The 12918-nt window shown below is 35.2% G+C and overlaps 1 protein-coding gene across 1 annotated transcript; it reads right to left on the bottom strand.

Moving 5' to 3' along the window:
* Positions 1-4357: 4357 nt before the first annotated feature.
* Positions 4358-10805, bottom strand: LOC129924061 (U6 snRNA-associated Sm-like protein LSm7). The gene is made up of 4 exons (XM_056017811.1): positions 10606-10805; positions 7335-7464; positions 5799-5870; positions 4358-4626 (listed from the first exon to the last, which is right to left on the bottom strand). The coding sequence occupies exons 1-4, from the start codon at positions 10618-10620 to the stop codon at positions 4490-4492; spliced, it is 354 nt and encodes a 117-aa protein (XP_055873786.1). The 5' UTR covers positions 10621-10805; the 3' UTR covers positions 4358-4489.
* Positions 10806-12918: the final 2113 nt, after the last annotated feature.

Genomic DNA, 12918 nt, shown 5'->3' with positions numbered 1-12918 from the left:
TATTTTGTTCCCCTAGCAATCAAATCATTAAATAGGAACAATCTGAAATAAACTTTTCACATGTAAATTATGAGTGTTTGGTGTGAATGTACATTTTGGTTTCTTATAGTTATGTTTTGTTTGGTGTAATGCACAAATTGTAAGACAAATTTCCTTACGGACAATAAAGATAATTAATATTGTTACGTATCTCTACTATCCAGGCTCTCTGCAAACTGCACCACACGAAACAACGAACTTAAAGAACCTCACAACTCAGGGCTCCAAAGTAGGCTATCAGTAAGTTTAATTTCAAATACATCACAATTGACTGTACAAAACCATTGTCACTGTTCCGGACTGACTTCGCCTCGTACTGGTCACATTGTCAAGTAGCGGAAGTGTCTTGACTCTAACACACTCGCTCTTATATAGGGTCCCTACTGGCCTCCTAGAACCGGATGGAACGTCGCTTGACCACTCGCTTGATTACATTCGCCGTGACCTGCGTGCGTAATATTTACAACACAGGTCCTTGCTGAACTGGCGTGTACTGTCACTCGTTCCGGTTGACCGCTCGTCTAGCGCTGGCCTGGGGCGATTTGCAAAGTCTAAAAACAAACACAGCACTACCCCTATCTGTCTCACCACCAGGTTTATATTATTATAGTTATTATTATCCAGCCATGTCCAAAAAATATTCATTACATTTAAAGAAATGTTATATAAAGAACTATATATCTATATAGTATCTGCCCTAACTGAATTGCTAACAGACATGTTCTTTTTGTTATGATGGGAGAAGTGCGTTATTCCACCTGGCCTTTAAGATGCCGTTTTTTTTTTTTGTTTTTTTATACAAAAAATGGTGACAAGCCTACCTGCCTACAAAAAAAATCAAGTGTTTATCATGAAGTGATTCTCTCAACCCTTTTAAATATAAGTGCTTCTTCTTCCCTAATGCCACTAGAGAATGGAATGGGTTGCCTGATTCAGCCAGGAAAACCAACAACTTAGGAGAGTTTAAGTCATTGATTAACTTGCATGACTAGATTTACACATGAAATGCGTAGGACGTAATTGTCTTCTTTTTTCAAGTAAAGTCTGTAATATATATAAGATAAAGATTTGAGACTTGGGTAGGCCCCTACTATGCAGAAAGCATCTAAGACTTCTTAAACGCTTTCACCAATGTTCGCTCTTCATAAATGCCGCACTACAAACATCGATGTTCTTGCGAATGCGGTATGGACAGTATAGAGGGACTTCTGATAGTCCGACCGTTATAGAACGTATCCTGTATGGGGGGACGAACGTACGTAAAAGGCAGTATCTTTTTTGGTGAGCTGAAAGGTGGTCAGCGTAACAGAGTTGCCCCACGGAAACTAGCATTAGCTAGCAGCGAGCACCTGGCTGCAGGTGGCTTCGGAACGAGACAGCTGGAGACCACAGGCCGCGGAATACACACTTGAGACTAAACGAAAATCCACTACCGAGCACAGACTTAAACGACGTAAGGAAATTTTAAATCGACAACCGGCGGACAATATGTAGGGCGGAGCTGGGGCTGCTTTGCCACGAGAAATACTGAACTGCTCATAAATCTTCAGATTCGAAGACGTGTATTATGACTTCACGTCTTATTATTTTTTTTTTTACATTGAGGGCGGTGATAATCGCTTTTTTGTTTTCACTTTATTTTCCTAAAGATACATTGCAAAAATATATATATATATATATATATATATATATATATATATATATATAATGGTATGGTATCACAACAAATATAAAAACTTTGTTCAAAAATTGTTCATAGTTCTAGCTTTCATTTGCTTGTCCTTTTTTCCTGCCCTAGACGCATGAAAGTCCGCATACAACCCACATGGGCTTAGGCCCTACATCTCACACGAAATGCCTGATCTCCGAAGTTTTGAAGGTCAGTGTCTTTATTTACTAGTAAAGTCCAACAGTTCTGGTACACATACACACACAGAAGTTTTTATGGATGGTGTGTTGTCAGTACTCGGTCATTCTGAAACTGTGGGGGAGGCTTGTGTATACAATCTTGTAGTCTCAGATATAGGAGCATTAGCTAGTAGTTTAAAAAAAAATCAGTTTTTCATGTTCATTACTAGGTCGAAGATCCAAAAGTATTCCTAGTTAATGATTTTGTTGGATCGTTTACCAGCTGACAGACCAGCCTGAAGTCCAATTGATCTGATGTTTTTATGTCCAACGCCCAAAGCTGGGCTAATCAACAATGTTCTTGGACATCACGTTGCGGATTTCCACAAGTGGACAGACCGGTACGGTTTCCTGATTTTAACTTATCGTCAACCCAGGACTGAGACCAAACAGCATTACAGTGAGCTCATAAGGAGTTTAGAGGACTATAGATAATCTAAGAATGATTATTCTTTACAAATTGTCTGATCTGGCGATAATTTTTTCCCCAATGAAGTCCCGGGACAACTAATCTTCACCAGTTGACACCCCGAAAGGTCATGGAGTAACACAGACTAAAAATGCAAAATATTTAGGTGTTATAATGAATGAAAAAACTGTCATGGAATCCCCATATTGATGAAGCTATCAAAAAATCAAACAAAGCATTAGGGTTTATAAAAAAAAAATCTATAAATCAAATAAGAACATAAAACTAAAATGTTTTTTTTTACTATGGGAAGGACATTAATAGAATATGCATCCTCTGTTAGGGACCCCTCAACTCAAGAAAACATTAAGAAACTGGAACAGACACAAAATAGAGCAGTGAGATTCATAACAAACGAATATTCACATTTGACTAGAGCAACACCATTAGTAAAATCTGAGCTAGCCAGGAAAACCAGAGACTTGGCAGAATTTAAGTCATTGGTTAATATGCATGTCCGAATGCATGACGCGTAGGACGTAATCATCTTCATTTTGAAGTAACGTCTGTATTATATAAGATAAGATTTCGAACTCAATGAAAGAAGTTTTACCCTGACATTGAATGAAATTCTACCCAAGGCAAAGACAGGGAGGAACGGAGAAAGCCGGTCAATAGATCTTGTGTGGTGCCCCAGCGGTTTAACAGACTAAGAGATAAATGAAGAATGGAGGTTATGGTCAAACCTCATTCCTTTAATTATATTTTTCATGATTTATGTCCCTTGTTATGCTGTCTTGTTTGGAGGTCAGTTTTTCTATATCGACATTTCTTTTACACTCTATTGTTCTGACTTGACAAGAGTCCAAGAATTGTCGTGTTTGTATGGCCTCCTTCAGTCGTAACGACCATGGTTCATCTCGTAGAATAAGCGATATAAAAGCCTGAGCATTGTTTATGGTCGGAACAATGTCACCCACACAGCAGTTCCCCCCTCTCCACGAAGCTGATGTGACCAAAGGAACAGAATATCCGATATAGTTTGGGATCAGCAGCATGTAGAGTAGATGTTTATAGACCTACATCTGAATTAAAGACTTATAGTAAGTCACCATGAAACTTTCACAAAAGTAAAAATATTTAATGTAAAAGATGTATCATACATTATTTTATCAATTCAAAACGAATGGGCATTATTTGAATACAATTCTATCCCCTAATATTATTTTAAATGCCTTTCAACATTTTTACAATTGCCAGTACTAGACAGCTGAAAACCCCCAGAACTTTTGTGTTTCAAATTCAAAACTACAAATCTGAATGAAAGTGTTGCACCCTGACACCCTCTGCACACACAGACTTTAAAACTTTTTTTTTTCAAGAGAGGTTGAATAATTTTGTAACCAATGGCATTAAGAAGATATTTGAACAATTTGTTCATGAACTTGATGTCTGACTGGTAGGTCATGCCTGAATAGAGTTAAACTTGCGGAGTGGTAAATCACTGGGCTTCCAAACCAAAGGATCTTGGGTTCTGTGAAGATTGGGATTTTGAATTTTATGATTTTTAGGGCACCCTTGAGTCCACCCAACTATAAAGGGTACCTTTACCTGACATTGTAAGGGAAAGTCAAGACAGTCATTGTGCTGGCCACAACACCACATGCCTACATCATCTGCTCTATAAATGACAAGGTCTGAAATAGTCTTTTACTTTTATAGAATAAAACTTGGTCAGCTGTTATTTAGACTTTAACTTTTAAAAATTAAAAAAATTTTCATCAAGGAATCCTTTTTTTAAAATGAATAGTATGAAAAATCATTCATCTTGATTATAATTGAAATTATAAATGATAATTTAAGTTACTAATCAAAAAGAATCAAAGATTTCATTACTGACTGACATAAACAAATTGGGAAAAACCACAAGTGATCTGCTCCATCCATTCTTATTTTCCTACCAGTATAACTAGTAATTGAAAAGACAACGCAAACAAATAATTTTTACAAAGAATGATGCAATGTTTAATACAGATTATAAGTTGAAGAAAATGAAAACAACAGCAATGTAACAAAACCTCTCACTTCCCAGACACACCAAACACATTCGCAGAACAAGGTCATGCATAGATTCTATTCTTGTTGGACGAAGGGGTTGGCAATAGATTCCATGCCTTCAGCGGGACATATCAACACAACAGATGTCCCTCTACACACAACAAGTCCTAGAGATCTTGTGTCTTCTGTTAGTTTGAATGGGTCGTCAGGATCTGAAACAATGTCAGGAATAATTTGTATTTAATGCATTTTAAATTTTGATATTTTTGTACAGTCTTTACATGTTTATGTTTTACAGCGAATAAAAATGTCAAATTTATAACAAATTGTATTGCTGATAATTTACAGTTAAGTAAGTAGTAGGAAAGTTTCCCCTTTCAGACCTTGCAATCTATGGGGCAGATGATGTTAAGGTCATCTTCTTTTTTTGGCCAACGGTTAAAGAGCAGAGTGTCATGTGGCCAGCTCAACAACCAGCCGTCTTTACTTTCCCCAACTTAAGTCAGGTACCCATTAGAGTTCGCTGGACTCAGGGGCGCCCAGGCGCCTAAAAAACCAAGAAATTCAAAATGTTTGTTTGTTTGTAAAATGTTTTACATGTTTCGGATGTTCCTTCAGAGTTGAAGATAATTACTTCCTAGTCCAAACCTCCCGCAGGACGACGGGGGATGGGAGCGGGCAGGGTTTGAAACCGGGACCATCAATAAATCTGAACGACAGTCCAGCGTGCAAACCGCACGACCAGGCAGCCATCCAATCCAATTCTTCACCCAGATTTGAACCCAGGATGTCAGGTTCGAAAGCTAAGCGCTTAACCACTCAGCACCCGACCCCCCAGTAGTATTTTTTAACATAGTTTGAGTCACAACTTAAAATTTTCTTTTTCATTTAGTTTTAAGTTTAGTCAAATATAAAGAACTGTGTAATTTGTTCATTGCAAGGTGTGCGAATGGGAAGTGGCAGACAATGATGACAACTTCTCAATGTCTTCTTCATTATAAATGAAGAAATGATTTCAATTGTAAGATAAGATACAAAAAGGAAGTGTGATTGTATTGCTATAAATTACACAGATTCTTTTTTAAATGAAGAATAGTGGGAAACAATTTTTTTTTCTTGGAACAAGACCACAGTACACAATAAAAACTAATATGTAATAAACAATTATGTAACATTGCTGCATGAAACAGTCCTGCAGTCATATTGTTGAAAGAAACGTGAAAATTAAATATACATTTCTAAAGAAAGTTTTTATTATCCAAGGTGTTGTGCTCTTTTATCAATGGTTGATTTAAACTAGTGCAGACATAGATTTGATCTAAAATTTGATTAGACATGATTTCATTCACATGGTACTACACAAGCCAAGTTTTTCAAGACTCACCTCTGAGATATTCTGTAGTGCCGTCAAGTACAAGATTTAACAATTGGTCAAAACCTTTCAATATGCCACTGGCTGCAAGTAAAATAGTATAGAATAAAATGCAGGTCATTTGGGTTGGATCTAATGTATTTGTCTAAAAGTCTGATACAATAGATAGACCATAGCATCCCAAACTCTTTCAAGTATAAGAACTTTATGATTGAAAGTGATGGCAGAGTGGTAGAGCACTGAATGGCTTAAAACAATTTGATTATTACTGCATGCCAAAGGCAGGCTTAAAGGAGGATAGAGTAACAGTGGTGCACTCGAAAGCACTATAATCATCAACTCAAGTGCCATTTTGCCCTCACTGGCATAGAGGTAAGTAGCTGGCAGCAGATGGCCTCTGAAAGAGACAGTTGGAGAGCTCTCACAAAGGCCGTGGGACAAACATTTGAGACTCAAAGAAAAGCCATTATTGAAGACAAGTACAGAAAGACAGAAAGAAAAATAGACCGCCAGCTTACAATGGCTTAGTCTAAATGAGAAGAGTGAAAAAAATGCAGTTCGAAACTATGTCAGCACCGTCATGTGAATCACTGCACACGCATCCTTTATCTTCAGAATCTAAGACAATGCCTTTTTATTCTATGGTAATGTACTAGTTTAGAGAGTAGGTTAGTTTTGTTAGATAAATATATTGTGTATAGTTTTAGCAACAGTAAAAGTAGTGACGTAGTAAGACAGACTAATGATGTAGTAGACTTAGGCGAACAAGAGACCAACATGGCGTTATGTTAGAAGTAGGTTGTGTTTTGAATAGTAGTTGAATAGTAATTAGATATAGCGATGTTTTAGGAAGACTGGACGGATTTCCCAGTGGTTAATAAAGTATCATTTTATAGAACTGAATGTTGTTATCAACTATATTCAACTTGTAATGTTCTGTGGCTAATGTTAAGTAATAATTGATACATAGTCGAAGTCAGATTAGATTAGCCCACAACACTATTACTGCTTTGATTTGTTTTCATTTTTTATAAAGACTATCAAAATTTTCAATGCCATTTTAAAATAGCAATATGTTTAAAAAAAAACAACAGAAATTCAGCAATAGTGGAAATAGAAATTCCTTTGGAGGAGGCAGTGCTTTATGCTATCAAACTACACTTTACTCACGATGGACCAAAGACATGCCTCATGTTTGTGTGTGTAAATGGGAGAGGGGAGGTGAAAATAGGTTCATTCATGTAGCAGTAAAAAAGCAAAGCAAAAATATTTTACCCTTAAACCCTGCAAGAATGTACATGCCCATGAAATGGGGGGAGGAAGGTGTTATATTGCGAGCTATTTCATTGGAGGATGCACACATACACACACAAATGTTTCTAGTCAAACCTAACAAGATATAAGCTTCAAACAATCACTCAATTCACATTTTCTTTTTCAAGATGAATGAAATACATTTAAATGTTCAGCTTTTCCCCTTCAGCAGAGAGCAAATTTCAAGCCAGATGTGATTAAATAAATTTTAAAAAATCCACTAAGATTCATTACCTTCCCTTCCGCCACTAAACTTCACTCTGATTGGTTTGTCTAAATACTTCTTAAGGTCAAGGATGCTCTCTTTCTTCTTCTTCTCTCTATCTTTTTCTGCATCAATTCTTTTATCTCCACCAGCTTGAGGCTACAACAAAAAATAAGTAACAGAAATTAAATTTAGCCATAAGTGTTTCTCTAGTACTGGTGACCAAAAAGTGTTGGTTCACTAAAAAGTCTCAAACAATTCTAATTGAAATGTCACAATTTTCTTTCATTACATTTAGAAATGGTTAATGTATAAATATTTTGAGCATGAATGGTGCATAGTGGAATTTTAAAATTGTAGAAAATTTGTTAAATAGTACACATAATTGTGTCTTTTGATGTAATACGGAACACCCGAGTTAAGAGGTTGTAATTTTTTACTAAAACCAAGGAATATCAAACAGACCTTTTTGTTGAAATGACTTTATAATGTTATCTCATTGCATTATCTATATCTTATTATTTTATATTTAATTTAGTTTTTAATAGACATGGTCTTTAAGAATGTGTCACAGATGCATAAAGAGGTGTCCCACTAAACTTGGAGTTTCAAACCACTATCAACTGTAAACAAAGTAAAAGCAGTTGGCTCCCTAACTGTATGTTTCTGTTACTAACAGCATCAATAAATAATTTGTACAAAGTTGTTTTTCTTTAAACTTGTAAAAATTTATAAGACTTTAGTGAAATATGTCTTGGTGTCTCAAACGAAGAACCTTTAACACGCTTGACAAAAAGGACAGCTTTTAAAAAAAATATAAAGTAACTAATGTAATAGGAATTACTTAGAAATATCACCAATAGTGCTTATCTTATCTTATATAATACTTAGTACTTAAGTAGTGCCATTTTCACGAAAAAAGGCTACATATTAATCAACAGGAGACAATAATCTACATGATGTCCCACAATTTTCAATGTAGCACTGAAATCATCACTGCTGTGGAAATGTATTTATTCTAATTCCTTTTCTATTGGTAAATTCTTACAGTAGAATGGTTGAAGAAGTGAATACACTTGAAATGAAACCAAAAACTTCAACTTTGATTTTTAGCCTAATGTGACACTTTTTGATACCAGCACTGGAGAAACTCTCAATTAACGGATATTAAAAAAAGGCTTAATAGAAAGCATGCGATTGTTAGCAAATTTCAACGCTCAGACAGTGAATATCTATCAAAACCTGTTTCTTAAAGCATCTAGAAGGAACCTGAAACCTGTGCACACAAAATTTCATGCAAATATATTCATCAATTTCAGAAATCAGTCAATGAGTGGAAATTCACAAATTATTTCTAGATTTTTATGTTATGTTTAACAACTTTTGTGATGTTTATATTGTAAATAGTTAATTATCATTTATGATATAGTAAAATATTTTTAACTCTTTTAAGACCAATTTAAATAGCAAAGAAAATTTTTTATATATAACTCTTAAATACTACACAAGACAAGGGATATTGCAGATAATGTTAAAGACTTGACAAAGAAGTAGAAACTCATTATACTGAAATCAAATGCAGTGAACAACCAGATAGTTTTTCTTGAGGAATTTGAGAATAATAAGTATCTTTTAAATGCCATGCCAGGCATGCCATGGTTCATGAAATTTATAACGATCTCATCTTATGTTTTTTATTTAGTCATAGTTACGCCTGTGTGCCCTTAACAAGAGCAGAACTGCTTGTGAAATGACACACCTATGTTAAACAGAAGACCTGAAATGGTCTCATAATTAAATACAATTATAACTATGGACAGGATTAATAATTGGTAGATACACAATTAACAATTGCAAGGTGGATCTCTAATTTTGTGATTACTTTTTGCTTCCGATAGGGATAAAGACAGAACAGACTGTTTATCCCTAGAGATCTAGATTCTCGACTTGGAGCAATATTACTATTATTACAGAGATTTATTTATGATTTAATGAATTTAAATAATAATATAGCTAGGCGAAAAAAAAAATGAAGTACACAAGTAAAAAACAACTGATAATTTAGAGATAGCTTTTTTAGATGTTTTTTCACACAGGCTGCACTTGGAAATGTATTTCACTTTTTAATGAAATGTGAGAGGTTTTAAAGAAGTGTTAAATCGACTACTTTAGACGATGGCTTATTTAATGCTTAACTAGGATTTTTTTTAAGGTTAATTATATTTTAAAAATTTATTATGAAAAATACCCCTTTTTTGTTTTACCAATACAGGCTCCAGGAAAATGATCCAACATAATTTTTTTTTTCACGCTAGATATCATGCCTGGCTATAACTCTACCAAGCTTAATTGCACTTTATGCGCGCCATATCAAAAAGTTGAAAATACGGTTAGCATTGTTGGCTATGGAATTTACAGTTTTTTATTTTAAAAATTTGTTTAAAAAAAACATTTCAGGCCATTTAAGGCCTAATATTCTGAATATAAGCAAATAGTTATTGTGTGTACTAAAAATATGCGCACGAGTTTAAAAGCGCATTTGAAAAAAATTGTTTCAGATGATTTTGATCCCAATTAAAAAATATTTTTTTATTTTCTGCCATCACTACGCGGTCATTTTGTCCACACCGCCCTTATGTTTCTTGTAGCTCAAGACCTGATAATTTGTTTATTTCCTTTAATATTTACATTCTAAACAAGTAAAGTTCATAAATATAGATGAAATCAGCCTTGTGAGCTAGAAATTTACTACTAATACTAGATCTGCTATTAAAAAAATTAAATTTCATATTTCATAAGTAGATCTATTGATAAGAAACTCAAGTTCAACTTAAAACTTTTGACCTGGGATGTGTCTCACCCCGCTTAACCAGCAATAAGCTCTCTTCTCACTTGTTCCAATGAGATCATTTAGGTCAAAACATCACACAAAAAATCATAATTTTCTAACTGTTAAACATACACTGATACAGTCATAATTGACACCATTGGAAAGTTCTGTTAAAGTATATAGATGATCTATATTCTATATACTTATACTAAGACTACTTACTAATACTACTAATAGTAGGCCTACTAGATCTATACAAAACTCTTAACTATGATCATCACCATATGATGATTAAAAAAAATATTGATCTACTGAGTTTACTCAAACTCAACTTCAAGTTTACTGAGTGTCACTGAGTTTCAGTCTGTTAGTGTTAGTACTGTTAGTAGTGACATTAGTAGTGAGTGTTAGTAACTTAGTCTTTAGTAACTTCTAAAAGTGACTGTTACTCTGTAAAGTAAAGTCTGTACCTGTTGTTGTGCCATGATTTATAGACCTCGAGAATGCAATTTACACAAAAGGAAAAAAATGCAGATTTTAATATAGAATGATTTTATCTGTCTTGATCAAATTAAAAAAAAAAGATAAATTAATTAAATCTAGAGTAGTTCGATTCTAGATCTAGTCTAAGTCTAGACTACGTCCATTTGTAAACTCCAGTAGTTTAATTTTTTGTTTCCGGAAATTGAATTGAGAAACATGGCTTGCCCAAAATATATATATAGGTCTGTGGTCTTTCCGACATAAATTATAATATCGTTTTATTATTTTATCCTTATTATTTTAACTTTCAATATTTTTTAATCAGTATAATCTAGTATAAATATAATGTTTTATTTTTATATAGACTTGAGTAATGATAATTAGATTAAGGAGAAAGCAGTATTTCACGTGGGTAAGCAGCCCTAAATCTACATATGTTGCCACATCTAGCGTTGTCTGCCACGCCTCAACTCGGCAGAAGATTTCCTTTTCATCTCAAATGTGTATCCCGAAGCCTTTGTTAGAACTCAGTCTATGCCAACATTGCCAAGTGCTCTGTTCTATGTCAGTTAAGGCAACCTGGCACCGAAGCGTCTACGAAGGCACCTCTGTTATGCCGACCATCTTCAGTTCACAAAAAAAAAAAGACTGCCTTTGATATACCGTTTCCCCCAAAGTGGATCTTCGTGTCATGCGCCGACAGGCAGCAGACGTGTTTTTACAAAGTTTATATCAACTCAGTCTGTCTGTCGGGTACAATTTTTGTTCACGTTAGGCCTATTTCTCCCACACACAATTTCGGGTCAAGTTGAAGCTTTACACTGTATTTACACAATTATTTATTGTACCTAACAAAACATTAATTAATTATGTTTTATATAGGAAGAAGGGCGCTTAATTATTCCTGCAGTCTTCTTCTTCTTCGTTCTCATTTATTATGTTGGAGTGTTCAGGTGACTAGACTAATTAATGTATGAGATGAACTGCACAGTGGATCATGTCGGGATAGTTAATAATAGGCGTCATCTTTCTTGTGATTCGGATGATCGGGAGCTTGCCCATTTATCGTTTATTCGATTTACTATTTGTTTCTTCATTTCTTCTCCCATCCCCCGTCGTCCTGCGGGAGGTTTGGACTAGGAAGTAAACTATCTTCAACTCTGAAGGAACATCCGAAACATGTCAAACATTTTACAGATAGAGTGCAATGAATCCTAACTGGCTAACCCTGTGTATTTGTTCTCCAACACTTGTGATTTTCGTGATTATTCCCCATAAGTAAGCTTTGTTTTCAAGTATATTGTTTTTAAAATATTTTGCCTATAAAAGGGGGGGGGGTATTTTTGAGTTGTTGTTTTTTTTGTTTGTGTTAAGTGATCTTTCATTTACCATTAGAATTGTGTAGAATCCTATTATAGATGAGTTTATTTAGTTTCATAGATTCAGTTACATTAACTAAATTTCATTTTTTTTTTACAATTTAGGCTACGTACATTCTTTTTTTTTTTGTTTAAAACAAGTATCAAGATCAAGACTGAGTGATTTTCATAGCCCCGAGGATTGGTGCGGTCTACCGGCATTGGTAGGGGGCGAGGTGGTCGAATGGTTAAGCGCTTGGCTTCCGAACCTGAGGTCCTGGGTTCGAATCCCGGTGAAGGCTGGGATTTTAAATTTCAGGATTTTAATTCCGCCCCTCAGTCCACCCAACTCAAATGGGTACCTGACTTTAGTTGGGGAAAGTAAAGGCGGTTGGTCGTCGTGCTGGCCACATAACACCCTGCTCGTTAACCGTTGGCCAAAGAAACAGATGACTTTAACATCATCTGCCCCATAGATCGCAAGGTCTGAAAGGGGAAACTTTACTTTTTACTTACCGGCATTGGTAAAACTGTAATGTGGCAAAGCAAGCCTGTCATCATTGCCAGTGTGTTAAATAGCCGCAGTATGGACCCTAATTTGGTCGTATACAACGCACACGTGAGTTGCTTAAATCCCGCCTAGAAAGCAAGGTACACATACTCACTCAAGTGTTTCCCAAAGTGGGGTACTACGCGTACCCCCAGGGGTAAGGCAAGAGTTTGGAAGGGGTACGCGTTGCACCTCTGATTTTGACCCATCCTTATGTACAGTTAATAAATTAAAATAGGCCTACATTATTGTTAAGTTTTAATTCACATTCTTTAATAATAATAATAATTTCCCTTCTAATAGCCTCTCTGTAAGTACTGTAATTCACTGGTAAGTTGTAGTGGATTATTTTTCTTGGTTAAACTACCGTTAGTGTTTTCCCTGGTACGTGG

This window comes from Biomphalaria glabrata, chromosome 18 (genome assembly GCF_947242115.1).
Source record: "Biomphalaria glabrata chromosome 18, xgBioGlab47.1, whole genome shotgun sequence".
Lineage (NCBI taxonomy): Eukaryota > Metazoa > Mollusca > Gastropoda > Planorbidae > Biomphalaria > Biomphalaria glabrata.
Note: the sequence above shows the minus strand (reverse complement) of the source record. Positions and strands in the feature narration are given on the sequence as shown.